The following is a 23,257-nucleotide window of genomic DNA, read 5'->3' on the forward strand; positions in this document are numbered from 1 at the left end:
GGAAGAACCAGAGGGTGAGAGGAAACTGAGCCCCACCCTTAAAGAGACAACACAATAAACAGCCCCAGGATATACAACATAGAAGCAGCAGGGTTTGTTTGTTTGTTTTTTATGTTTTTTAATTTATTTTGAGAAAGGGGTGGGGGAGAGAAAGAACAAGCAGGGGAGGAGCAGAGAAAGAGGGGGACAGAGGATCTGAAGCAGGCTCTGTGCTGACAGCAGAGAGCTCCATGTAGAGCTCAAGCTCATGAGCCGTGAGATCATGACCTGAGCCAAAGTCAGATGCTTAACTGACTGAGCCACCCAGCACCCCCCTTTTTTTAAAGTTTTTAAATTTATTTTGAGAGAAAGAGAGGGAGAAAATGAGCAGGGGAGGGAGGCAGCAGTTTGAAAGACACCTGGGGTATACAGGAGGGAGATTTGTTTAGTAATCTCAGGGCATGTGCTGGAGGGACAGGGATCATCAGGAGAACTTTTCTAGGAACAAAGGACCTGGCAGGAGCCATTTCCCTCCCCCAGCCACCTCAACCTAGACACAAGGACACCTGCAGGAACCAGCCAGAACCAACACTTACCACCTAACTTGCTAACTGTGCCCAGTCCCTATGCAGACACACACCTCCAGCCAGGCCTCTGCTCTAGGCCCCTGAAGTACCCAGTTCTGGTGAATAGAGGACATGGCACTGCAGGGCACTACAGATCCTACTCTTCATAAGGCCACTACTTTCAAGAGTGGGAGACAGAGCTGAATTTTCTAACACATAGAAACAGATACAGGGAGTTAGACAAAATGAGAAGACAGGGGAATATGACCCAAATGAAAGAATGAGACAAAATCACAGCAAGAGAGCTGAACAAAACAGAGGTAAGTAATAAACCTGATAGAAAATTCTAAGTAATGGTCATAAAAATACTCACTGGATTTGAGAAAGAGTGGACAATCTCAGTGAAACTCTTAACAAAGAAATATAAAACATAAAAAAGAATCAATCAGATAAAGAACTTAATAACTAAAATTAAAATTACACTAGATGGAATAAATTGTGGAGTAGAGAAGGAAAAGGATGGAGTGGAAACCAATTTGACAATAAATTTCATAAAAAATAAATAAATAAATATATTTAAAAAAAAAAGGATGGAGAAAATTTATGTGAAGAAATAATAGCTGAAAACTTCCTGAATCTGCGGAAGGAAACAAACCCAGATCCAGAAGGTATAGAAAGCCTCCAAGAAAATCAACCCAAGGAGGTCAACACCCAGGCACATGGCAATTAAAATGGCAAAAAGTAGTTACAGAGAGAATTTTAAAAGCATCAAGATAAAAGAAAACAGTTACATAAAAAAGAAACCCCATAGGGCGATCAGCTGATTTTTCAGCAGAAACTGCAGACCAGAAGCAGGTGGCATGATATATTCAAAGTGCTGAAAGAAAAAGACCTGCAGTCAAGAATACTACACCCAGCAAGGCTATCATTCAGAATAGAGAGATAAAGAGTTTCCCAGATAAGCAAAAGTTAAAGAAATTCATCATCACTAAACCAATGCTACAAGGAAAAACCATAAGTAGAAATTTAAAAAAAAAAAAGGGGGGGGGAAGCACAAAAGCAATAAAAACAAGTGTATCTATAAAAACAAGTCAAAGGATTCACAAAATAAAAGAATGTTGGGGCACCTGGGTGGCTCAGTCAGTTGAGCATCTGAATCTTGATTATGGCCCAGGTCATTACCCCAGGGTCATGGAATTGAGCCCCATGTCAGGCTTCACGAAGTGTGGAGACTGCTTAAGATTCTCTCCCTCTTGCACTCTGCCCCTCTCTCCCCACTCATGCTCTCTCTCTTGAAAAAAAAAAAAAAAATTAAGGAGGTAAAGTATGTCACAATATACTTAAACATGGGTGGGGGAGAGGAGTAAAGAATGGCTTCAAACTTACATGACCACCAACTTAATATAGACTGCTATATGCAGAAGATGTTATATACAAACCTAAAGGTAACCACAAATCAAAAACCAGTAATAGATATGCAAAAAATAAAGAGAAAGGAATCCAAGTGTACCAAAGAAAGCCAACAAACAATGAGAGAAGAGAGCAAGAGGAAGAAAGGAATAAGAAGAACTACTAAAACAACTATAAAACAAACAACAAAATGGCAATAAGTATATACCTATCAATAATTAGCTTGCATGTAAATGTATTAAATATTCTAATCAAAAGACACAGGGTGATAGAATGGATAAAAAAGCAAGACCCATCTATATGCTGTCTACAAAAGACTCATTTCAGAGCTAAAAACACATGCAGATTGAAAGTGAAGGGATAAAAAAGTACTCAGCATGCAAGTGGAAGTGAAAAGAAAATTGGGGTAGCAATACTTATATCAGACAAAATAGACTTTAAAATAAAGACTATGAGGCTCCTGGATGGTTCAGTCAGTTAAGCATCTGACTTCGGCTCAGGTCATGGTCTCATGGTTCATGAGTTTGAGTCCTGCTTCAGGTGAGCTCGAGCCCCACCTTGGCTGAACACAAGCCCTGCTTCAGGTGAATATGAGCCCTGCTTCAGGTAAAAACAGGATCCCTGCTTCGGGTGAGCCCCACTTCTCTCTCTCTCCCTCTCTCTGCCCCTCACTCACTGTGCCCTCTCTCTAAAAATATAAAAATAAAAATAAAAAAATAATAAAACAAAGACTGTAACAAGAGACAAAGGACACTATATAATCATAAAGGCAATACTCCAACAAGAAGATATAACAATTATAAATATTTATGTGCCCAGCATGGGAGCATCCAAATAAATAAAGCAGCTAATAACAAAAATAAAGGAAGTAATCAATAGTAATATAATAATAGTAGGGGACTTTAACACTCCACTTACATCAATGCGTAGATCATCCAATAACAAAAAATCAACAAGGAAACAGTGACTTTGAATGATACATTGGACCAAATGGATCTCACATATATTCAGAACATTGCATCCTAAAACAGCAGAATACACATTCTTTTCAAGTACATGTGAAACATTCTCCAGAATAGATAACATATTAGGCCATAAAACAAGTCTCAACAAATTCAAAAAGATCGAAGTCATACCATGCATCTTTTCTGACCACAACACTATGTAACTAGGAATTAACCACAAGAAAAAATCTGAAAAGAACACAAATACATGGAGGTTAAGGAATGGGTCATCTAAAAAAATCAAAGAGAAAATAAAAACATACATAGAGACTAATGAAAATAAAAACACAACAGTCCAAGGGCACCTGAGTGGCTCAGTCGGTTGAGTGTCTGACTTCAGCTCAGGTCATGATCACATGGTTTGTGAGTTCAAGCCCCACATTGGGCTCACTGCTTTCAATGCAGACCTGCTTCAGTTCCTCTGTCCCCCTTTCGCTGCCCCTCCCCCACTTGTGTGCACACTCTTTCTCTCTCTCTTTCAAAAATAAATAAACATCAAAACACACACACGCACACACACACATACACACACACACACACAAAAGTCCAAAATCTTGGGATGTAGCAAAAGCCATTCTAAGAAAGAAGCTTCTAGCAATGCAGGCCTACCTTAGAAGCAAGAAAATTCCTTTTTTTTTTAAGTTTGTTTATTTATCTTGAGATAGAACACACAAGCAGGTGAGGGGCAGAGAGAAGGAGAGACAGAAACCAAGCAGGCTCCATGCCTTCGGCACAGAGCCCAACAAGGGGCTCGAATCCACGAACTGTGAGATCATGACCTGAGTCAAGATGAAGAGTTGGATGCCTAAATGACTGAGCCACTTAGTTGCCCAAGAAGCAAGAAAAGTCTTAAATAAATCACTCAGGAAAGAAATTGAAGATGACACAAATGGAAAGATATACCACACTCATATAATGGGAGGACAAATATTGTTAAAATGTCCATACTGACCAAAGCAATCTACAGATTTAATGCAACCCCTATCAAAATACCAATAGCATTTTTCACAGAACTAGAACAATCCTAAAATTTGTTTGGAACTACAAAAGATTCTGAATAGCCAAAGCATTCTTGAAAAAGAAGAACAAAACTGGAGGTATCACAATTTCCAGTTTCAAAATGTACTACAAAGTTGTAGTAATCCAGACCATATGGTACTGGTACAAAAACAGACACATAGATCAACAGAATAGAATAGAAAGCGCAGAAATAAACCCACGATTATATGGTCAATTAACGGAACCAAGAATATGCAATGGAGCAAAAAGAGTCTCTTCAGCAAATGGTGTTGGGAAAACAGGACAACTACAGGCAAAAGAATGAAACTGGACCACTTTCTTACACCATACACAATAATAAACTCAAAATGTATTGAAGATCTAAATGTGAGACCTGAAACCATAAAAATCCTAGAAAAGAACACAGGCAATAATCTCTGTAACATCAGCTATAGCAACGTTTTTCTACCTATGTCTTCTGAGGCAAGGGAAACAAAAGCAAAGACTATTGGGACCACATCAAAATAAAAAGCTTCTGCACAGCAATGGAAACAATCAACAACAGTAAAAGACAACCTACTGAATGAGGGAAGATATTTGCAAATGACATATCCAAAAAAATTTTAGTATCCAAAATATATAAATAACTTATACAACTCAACACCAAAAAACCCCACAAATAATTCAATTAAAAATGGCAGAAGACATGAAAAGATACTTCTCCAAAGACAATATATAGATGGCCAACAGACATGAAAAGATGCTCAACCTCACACATCATCAGGGAAATGTAAATCAGAACCACAATGGGAAATCACTTCATACCTGTCAGAATGGCTACAATCAAAAACACAAAAAATAACAAGTGTTGGTGAGGACGTGGAGAATAAGGAACTGTCATGCACTATTGGTGAGAATGCAAACCAGTTCAGCCATTGTGGAAAATGGTATGGAGATTCCTCAAAAAAACTAAAAATAGAATTACCATATGATCCAGTAATTCCACTAATAGGTATTTTCACAAAAACTAATTCAAAAACATATATGCAGCCCTATGTTTACTGCAGCATTATTTACAATAGCCAAATTATGGAAGCAGCCGAAGTGTCCATTGACAGATAAATGGATAAAGAAGAAAAAAAATATATATTTATATTATATATAAGTATATACAATGAAAATTATTCAGCCATAAAAAAGAATGAAATCTTGCCATTTGTAACAATATGGGTGGATCTAGAGGGTTTAATGCTAAGTGAAATAAGTCAGTCAGAGAAAGACAAATGCCATATGATGTCATTCACTTGTGGAATTTAAGAAACAAAACAAATGAACAACAGGAAAAAAGAAACAAATCAAAAAACATACTCTTAACTATAGAGAACAAGTTGATGGTTACCAGAGGGGATGTGTGGGGGCATAGAATGAGTGACAGGTGAAGGGGATTAAGAGTACACTCATCATGATGAGCAGTGAGTAATCTATAAAACTGTTGAATCACTATATGCCTGAAACTAATATAATACACTGTAAGTCAATTATACTGAAATTAAAATTACATATATTATTAATATATATTAATTTGATATAATTAATATAATATACATTATTTCAGAATAATTTACATACAGTGTTTTATATTAGTTTCAGATAAGTTTCAGATATACATATATACATATATATGTGTATATATATATATCTCCATCCTTTGAGGATGGCATTTCCAGACACAGAGTATTGTATTACAAGCACAAAATGAGCATCATGCTCAAAATAAAAAGAATATTCAACTGCCTCATTTGTCAGGTATAAACTTATTCTGACTGTCAATGAACAATCAATGTCTTAAAAGAGGAATTTTCAAAAAAGAAAATAAAATTAATGAAAAGACAAAATTTTCAACTTCAAAAAAAGTAAATCAGAATAACAATAAAGAACATTTTATTAATAAAAGATAGTTATTGGTGACAGGTTGTTTTAGCCTTTCTGCTATGTTATGTCAACACACAACTTTTTCTTTGAAGAACTGTCCCTTCCCTATTCCAGTGATCTTGGTAAGATTGACAGTCACAGTTGTCCTGTGACCCTCCATCCTTGGATGAGCATGTGATATGGGTTGGATCAGCCAGAGTCCTTCCCTAGCACTGACATTTGAAAAAAGTGAAAATGCTCTCTTCCCATATTTTTCAATGACATTGAAGAAACATAGGCCTGGAGATGCTTACTGGCCAACCTCTCCAGTTGTATGAAAGAATTCATTTCAGTAGAATAGAAGAGGCCAAGTAGGGCAATGCACAGGAGAGATAGTATAAAGGAGAGAGAAGGAAAAAGGAGAAGGAAGAAAGAGATCTAACCTCAGAATATCATTGATGCTGCTTAGTAAATTCTGAAGCTTAGTTCAACTCCTGTTTTTCCCTTGGTATATGAACCAGTAAATTCCCTTTTATTGTTTAAACTAGTTTAGGTTAGTTTTTGTTATTTGTAATCAAGAGTATTAATACAGTGCCCTCCCCCCAATTTGAGTGACAATACCCATTATTTTGGAGAAATAATTATGCACAAATATTATTAGATTTTCTTTTGGTTTTATGTAACAGAAATATGACTACAGTTTCTTAACTAAATATGGATTAATTTAACCACATAAACAAAAATTCCAGAGGAAGGAGTCCAGAGCTGGTGCAGGAATTCAAGAAAGTCACAAGCTCCTAGCTTCCTGTTCTACAAATTTTAACTTGTAGCTTTCATCCTCAAATTTTCAAGAAGTCTGCTCTAATTTTAGTCAGGAAGAAGAAAGGAAGAATAAAGAAGAAAAGGTGTGTGCCAACTGGTGTCTTTTAATTAGTAAAACAAAAATATTTCTAGCTCAGTGAAGCAATCTTAATACACCAGAACACAGTCATAGGAACATACCTATCTGCAAGGGAGTCTGAAAAGTGAGGTTTTTATAACAGTACAGATTCAGATTCCTACCAAAGAAAGTCTTTTATTAATAAAAATGAGACTCAGTATTGAATAGGTACAAGTATGATTTATATCAGAGGCCTTATAAGTTGATACAGCATTTGTGGAAAGCAATTTAGACTAACTGTAAAAATATTCATACCTGCTGATCTATACTACCACTTATGGAAATTTATTCTGAAATAATTCAAAATATTAAAAAGCTTTAATTACAAAGATACTTATACTGATGATTTTAAAAATTGGAGAAAAATCTGAATAACAATCTCAATATTCAAAAATAAAGCCATGATTGCAAAAATTACAGTAAGTTTGCAAATTACATATTGAAAAGGCATTAAAAATTATAGTTCTTAAAATTATGAAGTAATATAGGGAAATATTTATGACATAATGTTAAGGAAGAAAATTGACTACATGATTTTAGATGCATTAAAATTTATATATACTATAAAAATTATTGAAAAAATACATCAAAATGCTAACAGTGGTTGTATCAGATGGGCTATTGGGGTTATAATTTAGTTTTCTTACCTCCAAGTTAAAATTTTAATTGTTTCTTTTACTTTAATAAATAAATAAAGTAGAACATTAGTTTCTAAATCTATTAGTTTTATCAGCTATATAACTACCCTTTTTGAAGTGACTCTCAGTTTTATAAGAATTCTCTGCAAATTGATGCTATTCTAGTACTTCTCCCATTGTTCAGGATAATATTAGGATCAAAATGGTACCAAACAGATATTTGTTCGTAGATTATTAGATGTTTGTTCTTAGACAGTATTAACAGTGTATAGGCAGAGGTCTCCAGGGAAAGAGAACCAATAGGATATATCTATAGAAAGAGAAAGAGATTTAGTATAAGGAATTGGCTCATACAGTTATGGAGGCTGGCAAATCCAAAATCTGCAGGGCTGATGCCCCAGTTCTAGTCAAAAGCTATCAGACAGAATGCTCTCTTACTCGAGGGAGGGTCAGCCTTTTGTTCTAGTCACACCTTCAACTGATTGGCTGAGACCCACCCACATTATGGACAGCAATCTGCTTTACTCAGTCTACTGATTTAACTGTTAAATCAGTTAGAATCTCTTTCAGAAACACCTCATAGAAACTTGCAGACTATTTGACTGAATATCTGGGCACCCCCTGACCAAATCAAGTTGATAAATAAAATCAACTATCAGGTATAGTCTAAACCAATCATATTTCACATGTTGGACTAGATTTATGTCTTTTTAGATTATCTGTCCTTTTCTCTGTTTTATGTTTGTGTGTTTATACATTTTGCATTTGTTCAGCAAGACTTTACCTCCATACCGTTGTTCATTCTGCTCTCTGCACCTAGAATGCTTTTCCTGTAATTGCCACATTTCTAAATTCTAAATATCTTCAGGTCCTGCTCGAATGCCACATCTTTCAGAAAGCCTCCACTGATTCCTTCTGTCTGACCACCCCCCACTGACACATCAAACTAGGAGTAACTTTTCTTTCCCAACACCCATAGTGCCCTGATTCTGCTCCTCTAATGGCATGTCCAACACCTACATTATTTTATAGATTTTATGTACAGGTTTTGTAGACTATAAATTTCTTGAGAAAAGAATTCATGTCCAAGTCAGTCTTGAATCTCCTGATTACCATACATGGAGTAGATGTTCAACATTTATTAAATTAATAGATTTTTTATTATTTTCTGTGCAGTAAGAGTCCATAATTTCTTGGACAACAAATAATTCAAAGACATTTTCTAATGAAGTAAGTTGTCTCTTGATAAATCTATATATTGATTAGTTTGAGATAACCACACCTTTAGCTGATTAGATTTTCACTTTATAACAGCTATGTTCTTCTTCATATTTAAGTGTAATTTTAAGTATTAATTGTCAAATTCACTTAATGTAAAGTATAGAGAAATTGCTTTGGTTATAATAGTATTTTTCCTTTACTGCCACTTTTCTCCCCTGTGAAGCCTGAAGCTAATCCTTTTATCATTCATCCTTAAATATGTTTCTTTATTGCACTTACTCTTTCAGTTTAAAGGCACAAATTGAACAAAACTGTAATTTAGCTGATCAACCACAGAATATGTAGTTCATCATGCTTTAAAGAAGCCACATGATCTTTCTGTTACCTTATTTCTATAGGATCCCATAGAATTTGCAGATCTCCAACAACCAACAGTATCTGTTAATGCCTTCCTTGAATCCTTGTTCGCTACAATTAGCACATTTTACTACTGACATCTAACTAATCTCTCAGATTTATCAAAATTTTCAAAGCTTTTCTTGTTTCTCCCTCTAGTGGTCAATAACATTCATTGAAATGGAAACCCAGACTAGGGTGATCTTAAAGATGGGTGAAAGGCGGAAATGAATATTCAATTCTGTTGTAAACAAATGTGAAATGTATTCAAATCTATGTCTCATAATCGGAAAAGAGGTTTATTTGAGATACAATCTCTTTAGATACCACTGATACTCTCTATATTTATTCTTTGAATAATATATATCTATTTCATACTAATAATTTTTAGACATTCTGTATAATTAATTTCTTTTTCATAAAATGTGATTTTCATCTGATTTCTGAAGTCATTTGATTTCACCAAATTATCTGATAAATTTGAGTAAAAAGCACATCATTAATTTTAATTTTTTTCTTTAATAAGATAATCCTTTTCCCTCTTCCCTTGCTTAATTGTCATTGACTCTCTGCTAGTATGTATCTTCTTCCTTTCAAATTCTAATTTCTTGCTTATAACATGTTATGAAAATTTTGATTAGAAATAAATTTTAAAATTCATGATACTTTTCTGAAATAATGAGATGGTAGAATGTGAGATAAAGAGAATATATGTGTTTAATAACCTCTGATTTGAGAGATGGAACTATGGTCAAGTACTTCTAAACAGGAAAGCTTATTTTTTGAAATTTAATTTAATAACATTAGTAAATAGTAAATCATCTTAAAAGGAACACTGTCAAACATAATGATATAAAAATTGGCCTGTTTTGCCAAGGTTCACAAAACCATACTCTTAAGAATGAGAAAGACCATTTTATTAAAGATAGTGTGACCACACAAGTTATCATTCAAATCAGCATGCTTTTGAGACTGAAAAGAACACTATTAATAACATGAGACAACAGGCATAAACCAGGATCATCCCAGGCAAACTAGAATTAGGTCACTCTAATGATCTCCAATTTATTAAAAACATAAATTACTTGATTTATTAAAAATGTGAAGGAAATTGTAGTAGTCCCTCTACTAAGAAGGTTATGATGAGTGAGTCACACAGTTTTATTTGCTTTAGATTAAGGGTTTTTTTCTTCTAAGACCACTTAAGGACCCAGGATCCCAGTTCTATTCAAATCTTTATAGAGTAGCCAACTCATAGAAGTTTCCCCAGGACTTTCCTAGTTTTAGAAGTGAAAGTACCTCGGGGCACCTGGGTGGTTCAGGCAGTTAGCCGTCTGACTCCGGCTCAGGTCATGATCTCACCATTCGTGGGTTCGAGCCCCACAACAGGTTCTGTACTGACAGCTTGGATCCTGGAGTCTGCTTCAGATTCTGTGTCTCCCTCTCTCTCTCTCTCTCTGCCCCTCCCCCACTCACACTCTGTCTCTCACTCTCCAAAATAAAGAAACATTTTAAAAAATAATAATAAATAAAGAACTGAATGTTCCTCACCTTGGAAACCTGTCTCACCAAGGCAAACCAGGCAGATTAGTCACCCTAAATCCTTACAGCTGCCTTTTAGCAAGGCTGTATCTCCTCTTTAGCCCTTGAACTAATGTGGGGAAGGGCACTCAAGAAAATCTTCTATTACCAGGACTGACCCAGCTCTTTCCTGATCTCTGACTTAGCTCCAGCCTGCTTCCAGCTGCCCCAAAGTTCAGCCTTCATTTCAAGGATACCACTAACTGTGACCATGTTGCCAAAGCTCACTGCCTCTTGACACTGCCTTTCTGTTCCCCATCTACCACTAACACACCCTTGCTCCCACTGAGGGGCCACCAAGTCCCCACAAAGCTGTACTGCCTGGGACTCTATGTTGCCACTAAAAAGGCTCTCTGTTCTACCATCTACATCAGAGTTTTACAGACTTCATTTTTAGTGCAAGACTTCATCCTTTCCTAAGTTCTGGCATGCAGGAAGGAAATGAAAAGATTTGTTTTATCCTCAAGAAGAGGCTATAAACATTAGGCAATTTCCTTAAGCATGTTAAGTCACAAGTCAAACTAAGAAAAATTGTTAAAAGAAATATTCCACAATATTGACTATAAGAAGCTACCAAACCCTAGTCTAGCAAACTTTGAGAATAAATTTCTAAGGATGTCAAGAGCACATTTTTGAAGAAGGCTACAGACTTTTCCTTAGAAAGTAAATTAAGGGCCAGGTAAGAGCAACTTTGTCTATTATAGACGTTTGTATATATGATAATCAGCTCTGCCCGTTACAAAGGCTGATTCCTTCTCCAGTAAACAATCTACTCATTACCTCCACCTGATGACTGACAGGCACCTCAAATTCAACATGAGAAGAACGAAACCCATCCTCTTCTCCAGAAACCACTGTTCTATTTCTCCACTGTTCTTTATCGAAATAAAGTGAATCACTATCTAGCCAGATGCAAAAACCAGAAACGTAGGAGTCATCTTTGACTCCTCCCTCTCTCTGACCTTCACTCAGATCTCATCAATCCCCCACCAAAATGCTTCTCAGACCTGTTGCCCTTGCTTTATCTTCACAACACACACCCTCATCAGGCCACCATTGTTTTTCTCAATAGACTCCTATGGGTATTCACTATTGCCCTTCACCAATCTATTTTCCACAATACAGGCACATTAATAGTGACACAATAGGGCTGAATTGTGTCCCCCCAAGATTCACATGTTGAAGTCCAAACACCTCAGAATGTAACTGCATTTGGAGATAAGGCCTTTAAAGAGGCAATTCAGTTAAAATGTGGCTATATGGAAGGCCCTAATCCAATCTGGTGGTATTCTTATAAGAAGTGGAAATTTCTATACATAAAGAGACCCTGGGGCATACACACACAAAGGAATATCATATAAAGAGGCAGCAAAAGGGCAAAGGCCATCTGCAAGCTAAAGAGGGAGGCCTTAGAGAAACTGATTCTTACAGCACCTTGATCTTGGACTTCCATCCTCAAGGACTGTGAGAAAATAAATTTCTGTTGTTTAAGCCATCCAGTCTGTGGTATTTTGCTATTGTAGCCCTAACAAACTCATACATATGGTATCTTCCCTCTTCCCACTACCCTTAAATAAAATGCAGTGTAATATGCATGGCCTATGTAGCCCTATATGATTTGGCCCTATGCATATCTCCTGCCTCATCTCTCTCCCTAGCTCTTAGCCCTCTAGCATTACTGCACTTTTCTCAGTTCTTTTTTTGTGAGGTTTCTTTATTTATTTTGAGAGAGAGAGATTCACAGAGAAGAGAAGAGGAGAGAGAATCCCAAGCAGGCTTCGTACTATCAGCAGTACGGGGCCCAAAGCAGGGTTCAAAACTACCAACCAGGAGATCATGACACAAGTCAAAACAAGAGTCAGACATTTAACCAACTGAGCCACCCAAAGTGTCTCTTTTCTCGATTCTCAAACACACCTGGGACTTCTCACAAGATGTTTCCTTTGTTGGAAGTGCCAGTCCCCCACCCTCATTACCCATCTAAACTCAAGTCTCAGTTCAAATGTCACTTCCTCAGGGAAATCTCCTTGAATTCTGGTCTAGGTCAAGTTTCCCTAAACACAGTTGCCATTATTTGCTTCATATCACCTGTTTTTTCCACTCATTCAGAAGGTCCACAAGAACTGAACTATTCCCATTTGTTTACTTCTCTATCTATGGTGTCAGCACAGCACCTGACAAATAGGAGGCCTTCAATAAATATTAGTTAACCATATAACAGGTTCTCTCTTTAAATATTCACAACCACCTCTGTTGAGGAATTGAGACATCAGCTAGCTTAGTTGGAGAAGCCATTGAGACAGCACCATAAGATGTCAATATGCAGCCCATCTTCCCAGCAGTCTCTATTTTCACCAGCAGTCATAGCTCAGAGTATCCTCCTCAAGAGATGCAATATATAGGAGGAACAGCTAGCAATAGACCTCAGAGTTCTTCTCGTAGATCCAGCCCTATGTGACTTAGGAGACATCATGGAGCTCAGCCCATAGGATCTGTGTCAATCCCAGAGCATCTGAGACTACTTCTATAAAATGGTACTCAGAGGAGGACTATGAACTTGTCTGGCGAATGTTACATACAGTGTTATGAATTGCAGCCAAGATCATTTACAAAAATAATTCTTGGAATGTTAAAGAGAGAATTTTAAAACTAGAAATGTAGTAGGAGGAACACACATTTTCAAATAGAAACCTGAAGTGTTCCTCATGTTCTGATAATCTTCCTTAAGGGGAAGGTCATTAACTGAGTTTTGTTCCACAAGGAAGGGAACAAATACTTCCAGGGTGCTGGAAATAAAGGACTTCACAGAAATGAAAATTAACTTTCTGTTCTGAGAAATGATCTCTGAGAAAACCTCTGAGGGTCTCCTGGCCTTGCAGGTCTAGAGCCAGTTATAATACATATTTTTGTTCTCCAAAAAGCATCAATATTATTCCATTATCTACCATCAGACATACAAATATCTCTTATGCAGTTCCCTGAACTACCTTCGTTCTGATGCCTATGGTGATGTCTGAAACACATGAATCCTGGTCCTGACATAGGAAGCAATTCTGTGTGGAGGTATTGCTTTAAGGGGGCTGGAGACCACCTGCACTATGGTGGCTGGCTAGCAAATGTCAATCACCAAGCTAATTATATGAAATCTGAATTTCAATAACATTTATATCCTGTAGTTGCTTTTAAACTATTATATGACAGTTATATGCACATATTTTATCACATTTAAACCTCAAAATCATTTGAAATGGAATATTACATGATGATACAGATGTATATTTATTAACATAGTAGTTTATTCATATGGCAAACATTTATAACATATTATTAAATGGGAACACAGCAACAAATCTAGTGAGTTATATACTTGATTTTTATTTTTTATTTATTTATTTATTTATTTATTTATTTATTTATTTTTTGAGAGAGAGATAGCATGCACAGGAGGGGGGTTGGGGGCAGAGGCAGAGAAAGTATAGGAGAGAAAAGGGAGGGGCAGAGAGAAAGGGGAAAGGGCAGAGAGACTGGGAAGGGCAGAAAGGCTGGGAGGGGCAGGGGATCTTAAGCAGGCTCTGCACTGACAGCAGAGAACCCAATGTGGGCCTCAAACTCATGAACCATGAGATCATGACCTGAGCTGAAGTCAGACACTTAACTGACTGAGCCACCCAGGCACCCCTGAATTATACACTTTTTTAAAAGCTCTTTAAGATAAACAGGGGACATCTCAAACTTAGAGAATCTAAGTAATAATACTGAAGCCATATCTTATAAAAAGTAAAGCCAGGATTTGAATCCAGGTGTATCTGAAGCCAAAGATCCAAAGCTTTTTTTTAATGCTTTCTTAGGTTACTTCCTTGGTCACCCTTTGTTTATTTTATTTTATTTAATTAATTAATTAATTTATTTATTTATTTATTTTATTTTTGAGAGAGACAGAGATGGTGCGAGTGGGGAAGGGGCAGAGAGAGAGAGAGAGAGAGAGAGAGAACCCCAGGCAGGCTATGTGCTACCAGCACAGAGCCCAATGCAGGGCTCAAATCCATGAAGCTATGTGATCAAGACCTGAGCCAAAATCAAGAGTCAGAGACTTAACCAACCCAGGTGCCACCAGCCACCCTTTAAGTGGTGGCCCAGGCTTTTCAGGGGAATCCTTCATTTATAAAACAAGGACATCTATTCCATACTCCCTAAAGAGTTCATAAAAATGAGATTTTGGTAGTTAGTAAACTTATCATCTCCAAATTGGGTATGGCTTATGTTGATTAAGCTACCATAGGCCTGAGTTGCCTTAGTTTTTATACTGTCTACATGTACAAATTGGGAGAAAAACATAAATGAGCCACATTTGACCTTGGCTTTCATAAAAGTATCTTAAAGGATGCAATTATGTAAGTGTAAGTACATTAAAATATTTAATTCCTTGGGGTGCCTAGGTGGCCCAGTCGGTTGAGCTCAGGTCATGATCTCACGGTTCATGATTTCAAGCTCCAAGGTGGGCTCTGCACAGGCAGCAAGCCATAAACCATGGAGAAAAGTTGAAAAATCATGAGCCAAAGATTCCAATAAATGAAGATACACAATTAGAAGAGCAAGAGCAGATAAGAAATAGAACGGAGCCAATATGGAACTGACAGACATGGGCAAGACATAAAGTAGGTCCAAGGTAATGCTCTTCATCTTTTGTGGGGGGGTGAGGGGGGGCAGAGGGAGTTAGATGGTAATTTTTTTTAATTTTAATTCCAGTTAGTTAAAATACAGTTTCATATTAGTTTTGGGTATACAATACAGTGACTCAACAATTCCATATTATCACCCAGTGCTCATCACAACAAGTGCACTCCTTAATCCCCATCACCTATCTCACCCATCCCCCCACTCTCACCCCTCTGCTAACCACCAGTTTGTTCTCTTTAGTTAAGAGTCTGTTTCTTGGTTTGTTCCCCCCCCCCACTTCTCTTTTTTCCCCATTGCTCATTTATTTCTTAAATTTCACATATGAGTGAAATCATATGGTAATTGTCTTTCTCTGACTTATTTTGCACAGCATTATACTCTCTAGCTCCATCCATGTTGTTGCAAGATTTCATTCTTTTTATGGCTGAATAATATTCTGTATTCATAGATAGACAGATAGAAAGATAGATGTCACACATTCTTTATCCATTCATCAATAGATGGACACTTAGGCTGTTTCCATATCTTGATTACTATAAATAATGTTGCTATAAACATGGGAGTGCATGAATCCCTTTGAATTAGTGTTGTTATATTTCTTAGAATGGTAAATTTTTAATACTTTTTGATGGTTCAACATTTGAAGCCAAGAATCAAATACATTAAGTATTTGACAAATACTAGATAAATGAATTAAGTTTCAGGCATACTCTGCATTTTCTTTAAAGACCTCCAAGTGATTCTGACATCAGCCAGAATGGAAACCACTGGGCTAATACCTACACTGTTGCTCCCCTTTACTGTCCCTTTACTGGGACATAAAGGGTGGTGAGAAATGATCTTGAAAAATGTAAAACCAGGCCAACAAATGAAGATTGTTCTCTTTTGCTAAGCCTTTTACCACACTTGTTCCAAAGCCTAGCGTTTGTTTTCCTCAACATTCCTAAGCTAGTCAGTTCAGGAATAATCTTTTTTAATAACTATAAACACTGAAGACAATTATTTTGAATTATTTACTTTGTGCCCCAGTCTCAAACACTTTGGCATGTATTAGATACTCAATAAATATTCTTTTATTTTTAAAGTTTATATATTTATTTTGAGACAGGAAGAGACACAGCGTGAGAGAAGAAGAGAAGGAGAGAAAGAGAATCCCAAGCAGGCTCCACACTATTTGCCCAGAGTCTGATGCAGGGCTCAAACTCAGGAACCGTGAGATCATGACCTGAGCCAAAATCAAGAATCCGGTGTTTAATCGACTGAGCCACCCAGGCGTCCCCTCAATAAATATTTCTTGAATTGCACTGCTCAGAGATTTTTCTTCAGCCCGATGGGCTTGCTACAACTTACATATTAATACTAGTTATCATTTATTTGATACTTACCATTTGCCAGGAACTGTGCCAAGCCCTTACCTATAATATCTCATTTACTCCTCAAAAGAATACTTCAAAAGAGAGGTGCTTTCTTTCTTTTTTTTTTTTTTTTTTCACATTTACAAATGAGAAAACAGAGGCAGAGAGGTTATACATATGTAAGTAGCAGAGTTATATCTAGGAGGGTTTTTTTTTCTATCCTATCCTTTATTGTGTAGTCATATACACATCAGTATTTTTAGTGTACATTATTTCTGCCTCAACTCATTTATTAACTAATAATGAGATCTAGGACAAGCTCTCGAATACCTCTATGGGTCTTAGTCTCTTCACCTATAGGATCAGGAATTAGATGAAATTAACCTCTTGGACTATTCCAGCTCTAAAAATTAGATGCAAACATGAGTTCCTAGACTTTTGAGCATTTGATTTTGCAACACTATCTGCTTCTGCATTTCTATATATTTCATACTGTGATTATATCAAATCCGCATAAAACAGTTTCCATTTCCCTGAGTTTCCCTGGTTTCTTGAAACCACCTCACTTAATTTGAAATATGAAAAGTAAAATGAATGCAGCCACATCAACAAAGCCACAAAAGAGAAAATACTTCCTCAAAAGCAGTGTGCATATTGCCCAAAGGAGTTAACGTCATTGGTTTAATTACCTATTTGAAGAAAATGCTCACTAATGAGAGTATTTCTGAGAACAGTTAAGGAAGAGTCAAATTTTAGGCTATCTAATGGTGGTACTAGTCCTTGTGGATTTGGTGAGAGGGGTTTTAAACACTCGTCCTTGATATATTTGTTATTTATGAATTTTACTTATTGTAAAATTTAAAAATACAGAGTGAAAGGAAGAGGAACAAGAACCTAATCCACACACATCCCCCTTTTTTAATTAATGAAATAGCAAAGGACAGTGGAAAGAGCTCTCTCATTCTTTTGTTGCTGAAAACCTCTTCTGAGTCACTTAACTCTGCATCTCAGTTTGCTAATCTTCAAAATTAGCAGGTTTGAACTGAATAGTAGCTCAGGTTGCTTCTAGATGTGTGAATTAACCCAAAGGGCATGAAAACCTAGCAAGAAGTCACTCTTAAAATGCAGTAGCAAGTTTGAAAACTTATCCTGAAGCAAAGATCAGTTCTTAGGTTGAAGGTCACAGTCCCAAAGAATTAAGAACTAAATTTAAGCCTATTTCTAATAAGTTTACAGTAGCGATGAAAGCTTTAAAATTCTAACACAAACTGGATAACTGATTCCCAAGCTTTAGCACTGAAGCCACACACAGGTTTTGATGTATTTTTCTCTACTGGCAGTGCAGAGATCAAGAAGAAACCACGCAGGAAAGAAATCAGGACACTGAGGTCGGCACAGAAGCTGATCCTAAAAAATGTCAGATATGGACTGGAGAGAGGCAAATAGAAAATGTAAGATTCAGTTTGTAAATACATGATCTGTGTTCAGGATTTTCTTATAATGAGATCGTCTTCCAGGATATGGTACCCAACTCTGTGTTCTTTCCAACCATTCTCAACAATTGTACAGATGTAAATGAAAGATAAAAGTCTTCATCTTCCCAAACTAAATAATATTAATCTTTGGCCTGTACTCATACATTTCATTTTAATGTGAAACTCAGTGTTTGCTTTTCTTCCTGACCATCTTCACTCTAAGGGGATTAGATTGCTAATTTCCAGATTCAGTTTTTTCTAAGCTTGGTATTTACCCAGTCTCTCTATGTACCCAACAGCATGCTCCATATGCTAATGAATGTGCTACACTCGAGGCAGAGTGGGTGCCTAGTGGGATGACCATATACAGAAGATAATTTTTAATCAGCATTTTAACACCTGAAATGAGCTTATCAACCTTAAATAGAATGGCTTTGTTTATGGAATTTTTTAAATCTCCTCTTAAAATGGAGAAATGATTTGAAGAAGTACTTAATTTTCTATCTCCACCTCTTTATCATACATTACACAGAAAAAGGAACTGGAAAAGAGCAAGAAGACCTCACAGAATATTTAAATAGTAGCTTCAAAGTTGGGGAATACCATCGGCCAGAAGAAAGGCAGATGAAATGAAGTCAAAGCGTCACTGATTTTTGCCTGTCCATGGAGAGAAGATTGCTGATTTAGAGTCACTCTGGCCTACCTAAGACTATCTGACATGGGAATATAACTCCAAGGTAAGGATCCCTGAGCCAGCAGGTTTATCCTGGTGCTATTATCTGAATAAACCCTCCAGGCATGCTCCACAGCAGCTATCCAACCCCAGAAACTACACAGGTGGCATCTCTTAATGATTCACTGAACCACATGAATCACTTGATGATTAAAACTGAATCACTTGCTGTAAGGAAATTTGGGGGAATGAGTGTGCAGCTTTCTAGTCCCCGTAGCGGGCAGTGAGGAGGAGATTGTTGCCTGTGCTATTTGCCAGGGAACAGTGCCCGCCAGAGCAAGTAACTGAACAGAAAATTCAGATGTACGGCCTAGAGACCCTGCGACCTCCAACATGTATCAAAAACCTCCAGAAGTGAGCATCCTAAAGGAAAAGTATCATTTGGGGGAAGGCCAGTGCTTTATGTTTTAGTTAAATGCTGTTACATTATATGGGACAGGCCATTGCTTAATGATGAACAAACTGTTGAGGGAATATCACATGAATCTGTTTAATTCTGGGGAAAGTTTTTAGAGCTTTAGTGGAAAGGTTAGAAAAGAACATACAATTAATGTTACTTCTCTGCTACTACATTACAGTAAAGTATCTAAATTAACACAGATCAGTTTCTGGAGGTTCTCATGCCTACCCCCCCCATAGAAGCACAGTGTTCCTAAGCAAAGGTGGCATCTATCTGAAAGCCACTATGCCAAATGTGTCACTACAGCGAGGCCTCAAAATAACTCCAAATCTGAGAACTTCTGTCCCAATATATGAACACTTAGATTTTTTTAGACATCACTGGTAGTACTCTAGAATTCAATAGGGAGGCTTTGAGGAGGAAGGAATGTGGACTGCAGTATTAAAAGGGGAAAAGGAAGTACTTGCTAGCCTTAATATAACAAGTTGAGCAAAATAATAGGTAAAAAGTTACTGAGTGCTTAATATGTGCCATGAATGGAGCTAAATTATGTCATTTCATCCTCATAGAAGTTCATTGGGGTTTAGAAGGTGAAAGGGGCTCAGAGTTAAGAGTCCACAGAGCTGGTAAGTGGTACAAATAGAATGGAAATCCAGTTCTGTGGGATGCCAGAGCCCAAGTTCTGCCCCACTAATTTATACTCATGTACTTTAAAACCATGCATGGAAAAAGATCTTTAAGAATGAAGAAATCTAAAAACAAAGGAGAAGAAGAAGAAATCCCCTGGTTATATGCAATAAATCAAGGTTCCTAGGAAACTTAATATGCTATTCAGAACCACTACCCATGTTGATTTTGCTCAAGTCCCACATTACTTTCAGATGCCCTTCCAGAGCTCAACCACACAATTGTTTAAAAAACCTCCCTAGGGGCGCCTGAGTGGCTCAGTTGGTTGAGCGTCAGACTTCGGCTCAGGTCATGATCTCGAAGCCAGTGAGCTCGAGCCCCGCATCGGGCTCTGTGCTGACAGCTCAGAGCCTGGAGCCTGTTTCAGATTCTGTGTCTCCCTCTCTCTCTGACCCTCCCCCGTTCGTACTCTGTCTCTCTCTCTGTCTCAAAAATAAATAAACGTTAAAAAAATCTAAAAAAATAAAATAATAAAATAAAAAAATAAAATAAAATAAAAAACCTCCCTATAGGGGCGCCTGGTGGCTCAGTCTGTTAAGCGACCTACTCTTGATTTCAGGACATTACACCACGTCAAAGCATAGCACATGGATTAAAACTGAATATTAGAAATTCCTCATTTTAAACCCTCTCTGTCATTTCTGCTTTTCAAAATATCTCATTGAATTTTTCTCCTCTTCAAGCCTCCTAACCTCCTGCCATGTCTTTCCTGTGCCCTCCTCTCTGAAGACCATCCTCACTCTTCCTTCTTCTCATGGTCCCAGGACCCTCCCACAGCATCTTTCCCAGGTTCCCACTCTGTCATTCGCCATTGCCTCTCCATTCAATGTCCTTAGGCTCCACTTTTTATTCAAAGCAGACTAGTAAGGCATTTTCCTGAAGAGAGCCATTTTTCTACTTTGGAGAAAAAGTTTACAACTCCCTTAGAAGGCAGAATTAACTTAAGGAAACTGTGGTCTTGATATAGCAATTATTTTATTTATTCTCTCTCTATATTCTTAGAATGTTTTTGCTTAGTGGAAAAAAATCATTAGTAATTTCTACTGCTATATCCAATTTATCAAAAACCAATTTGTTGATATGACTGTTATATATATTAGCTATTTCCAAAACATTCTCAGGTTCATATTTTCAATACTCTAGGAATCATTATCCAAGAAGTGAGATGTTTTGGATTATCAAATATTCTGATTCATGGAGCATTATCAAAACACTACACATGAATTACCAATTCTCAAAGAAGTAACACAACCACTGGTAGGGTTCCCCACCTGCCACAACGAGGGCATGGTGGGAAATGCTGATAAATAAGAAATTTAACTCTTGCAAGCCTCACTTTCTCTTCTGTTTAAATATTTGTTTTGTGAGAAAAAAAGAAGTTACTTTTACAGAAAGCTATTGGCATATAAAAAGTATTAGATAAATATCAATTCCTTGACTTCTCTGCCTCTTTTCCTTTCCCAGATAAGAAAGAACTACCACTATATTCAACAATTCATGTTCCCCTTTGATGATTGTGAAGGCACCTCACAATCATACAGTGCCTTAGCCTAGGGTTCCCAAATGAATATTGGTTCTTATTACATGCTGACTTTAATACTAGATAACAGCATTTACTGTATATAATTAGCTCATGGGAGAAATCTAATTATAGCTCCAAATTATTATTGATTTGCAGCAGTTGCTATTTTTGTTACTCAATTTCATTAGCAACATTTGCTCTGATCAAGTCTTAGTCAAGCAAAACTGATCCTACAATGCCTTATTCAAGAAGTTATGACCATCAAGGAAGGTCAGACTTATGGCTCATGTCTAAATAGAAGATTTTTAGCTACCTAAATTAATACTTAAAGTCAAAATATTTCAAACTTCATTTCTCTTTCACATTAATTTCATCTGTAGTATTTCCATTTTTGATGCTCAAGTTAATCTGATCTTAATTCTTCATACCAAATAAAAATATGGACCTTAGGAAAATATCTGATTTGCATTTATCGTGGAAATATTATGCTTGCCATTTTACAATTTTCTTTTCTTTAAGTAGGCTCCATGCCCAATGTAGGTCTTGAACTCAAGACCCTGAACTCAAGTGTCGCATGTCCTACTGAATGAGCCAGCCAGGTGGCCCTGATGTTTGCCATTTTTAAAATAGTGTCATTTTGACTTTTACTATGCACAAATTACTGTTCAAATTTCTATATTTAACCTTTTTTTTTTTTGCTTCTTTTTTGTGATTATTTTCAGTTTCTCTCTCCACAGGTAATTATGGATCTGATCAACTTCACCAATTCGCTCAATGTCTCCACTCTAGTAAGAAACAGCACTCACTTTCCAGCTCCTGCCTCAAACGTGATCATTGCCCTTCTTCTGTACTTGTCAGTTATAATTGGTACCATCACCAACGGGCTCTACCTATGGGTGCTCTTTTTCAAGATGAAAAAGACTGTCAATACGCTCTTATTTTTTCATCTCATTTTCTCATATTTTATTTCAATATTGATTCTACCATTTATAGCCGCCTCCTACCTTCAGGACAATCACTGGAGCTTTGGAACTGCCATGTGCAAGGTCTTCAATGCCACTTTGTCTACAGGGATGTTCGCCTCTATTTTCTTCCTCTCAGCCATCAGTGTTGACCGTTACCTTCTCACTCTTCACCCAGTGTGGTCACAGCTGCACCGAACCCCACGCTGGGCTTCCAGGATCATCCTGGGAATCTGGATCTCTGCCACAGCCCTCGGCATGCCTTATTTGGTTTTCAGAGAGACACATGATGACCATAAAGGAAGAGTGACCTGCCAAAATAACTATGCTGTGTCTACCAACTGGGAAAGCAAAAAGATGCAAACATTCAGGAAATGGATTCATGTAGCCTGTTTCATTGGCCGCTTTTTGCTAGGCTTCCTTCTGCCTTTCTTTATCATCACCCTTTGCTACACAAGAGTAGCCAACAAGATGAAAGAGAGGGGCCTGTCTAGGTCCAATAAGCCCTTCAAGGTCATGATGACTGCCATTATCTCTTTCTTTGTGTGCTGGATGCCCTACCATGTGCACCAGGGCTTAATCCTCACTAAGAACCAATCAGTACTCTTACAGTTGACTCTGATACTTACAGTGATAACCATTTCTTTCAACGCTATTTTTTCTCCTACACTCTACTTGTTTACTGGGGAGAACTTCAAAAATGTTTTCAAGAAGTCCATTCTTGCTCTGTTTGAGTCAACGTTCAGTGAGGACTCTTTGATAGAAAGGATACAAAACCCAAATTCAGAAGCCTACATTTAA

The 23,257-nt window shown here is 37.1% G+C and overlaps 1 protein-coding gene across 1 annotated transcript; it reads left to right on the forward strand.

Moving 5' to 3' along the window:
• Positions 1 to 22,237: 22,237 nt before the first annotated feature.
• Positions 22,238 to 23,257, forward strand: GPR33 (G protein-coupled receptor 33). The gene has a single exon (XM_049611938.1). The coding sequence runs from the start codon at positions 22,238 to 22,240 to the stop codon at positions 23,255 to 23,257; it is 1,020 nt and encodes a 339-aa protein (XP_049467895.1).

Source organism: Panthera uncia, assembly GCF_023721935.1.
Source record: "Panthera uncia isolate 11264 chromosome B3 unlocalized genomic scaffold, Puncia_PCG_1.0 HiC_scaffold_1, whole genome shotgun sequence".
NCBI classification, from domain to species: Eukaryota; Metazoa; Chordata; class Mammalia; order Carnivora; family Felidae; genus Panthera; species Panthera uncia.

Bases quoted from the DNA above. Each gene is read 5' to 3' on its own strand.
- GPR33 (XM_049611938.1), top strand. From the start codon at position 22,238: ATGGATCTGATCAACTTCACCAATTCGCTCAATGTCTCCACTCTAGTA.